Genomic DNA, 1,446 nt, shown 5'->3' with positions numbered 1-1,446 from the left:
CAAGGATCAGAAGAAGAATAGGATCAAGGATCAAAAGAAGAATAGGATCACGGATCAAAAGAAGAATAGGATCAAGGATCAAAAGAAGAAAGGATCACGGATCAGAAGAAGAATAGGATCAAGGATCAAAAGAAGAATAGGATCACGGATCAAAAGAAGAATAGGATCACGGATCAAAAGAAGAATAGGATCAAGGATCAGAAGAAGAATAGGATCACGGATCAAAAGAAGAATAGGATCACGGATCAAAAGGAGAATAGGATCAGGGATCAAAGATCGAATCAGGATCAAGGATCAGAAGAAGAATAGGATCACGGATCAAAAGGAGAATAGGATCAAGGATCAAAAGAAGAATAGGATCAGGGATCAAAAGAAGAATAGGATCACGGATCAAAAGGAGAATAGGATCACGGATCAGAAGAAGAATAGGATCAAGGATCAGAAGAAGAATAGGATCACGGATCAAAAGGAGAATAGGATCAAGGATCAAAAGAAGAATAGGATCTAGGATCAAAAGAAGAATAGGATCAAGGATCAGAAGAAGAATAGGATCAAGGATCAAAAGGAGAATAGGATCACGGATCAGAAGAAGAATAGGATCACGGATCAAAAGGAGAATAGGATCACGGATCAAAAGAAGAATAGGATCATGGATCAAAAGAAGAATAGGATCAAGGATCGGAAGAAGAATAGGATCATGGATCAAAAGGAGAATAGGATCAAGGATCAAAAGAAGAATAGGATCACGGATCAAAAGGAGAATAGGATCACGGATCAAAAGGAGAATAGGATCACGGATCAAAAGAAGAATAGGATCACGGATCAAAAGAAGAATAGGATCATGGATCAAAAGGAGAATAGGATCAAGGATCAAAAGAAGAATAGGATCAAGGATCAGAAGAAGAATAGGATCAAGGATCAAAAGAAGAATAGGATCAAGGATCAAAAGGAGAATAGGATCAAGGATCAAAAGGAGAATAGGATCATGGATCAAAAGGGAGAAAAGGATAACTGACATAACTCGATAACATCTTTCACGCACTATATGTAAGAAGACATGAAGGGTTGACCTCTATTTTTGACATTTTTCCCGATTTTTTCCGAAAGATTTCCCCGATTTCCCAAAAAATTGGGTTTGCGTGAATTTCGAGAAAAACTTGCGTGAATGCGTGAATTGCGAAAATTTTTTGCGTGAATGCGTGAAATTTGGGTCCGCTGGGGGGGCCTCATGGATGGACATAGCTGCATTTTTTACAGTGGTATGGATATGCTGCTGTAAGAAGAACTGTTTACACTTTATTTACGTTGTTAACTTGAGTGAATGTGGAATATTGTGACTGATGTTGTATGAAGTGACGATAAATACATATACTCAATGATGAAATTATAAGATATTAAAAACATTTTCTGCTAAAAAAGGAAGTATTTTTTCACCAACAGTTTTGA

The 1,446-nt window shown here is 37.2% G+C and overlaps 1 protein-coding gene across 1 annotated transcript; it reads left to right on the top strand.

Annotated features, from left to right (window-relative positions):
- The first annotated feature begins 649 nt into the window (after window positions 1-649).
- On the top strand, window positions 650-1,015 carry LOC136807301 (protein PIF-like). Its single transcript, XM_067063912.1, has one exon. It carries the CDS (start codon window positions 650-652, stop codon window positions 1,013-1,015), a length of 366 nt encoding a protein of 121 aa, XP_066920013.1.
- The last annotated feature ends 431 nt before the right edge of the window (window positions 1,016-1,446 follow it).

Source organism: Clytia hemisphaerica, unplaced genomic scaffold, assembly GCF_902728285.1.
Source record: "Clytia hemisphaerica strain Z4C2 unplaced genomic scaffold, Clytia hemisphaerica genome assembly, whole genome shotgun sequence".
Classification (NCBI taxonomy): Eukaryota; Metazoa; Cnidaria; class Hydrozoa; order Leptothecata; family Clytiidae; genus Clytia; species Clytia hemisphaerica.
The sequence above is the reverse complement of the archived record's forward strand: the minus strand, read 5'-3'. Positions and strand labels throughout refer to the sequence as shown.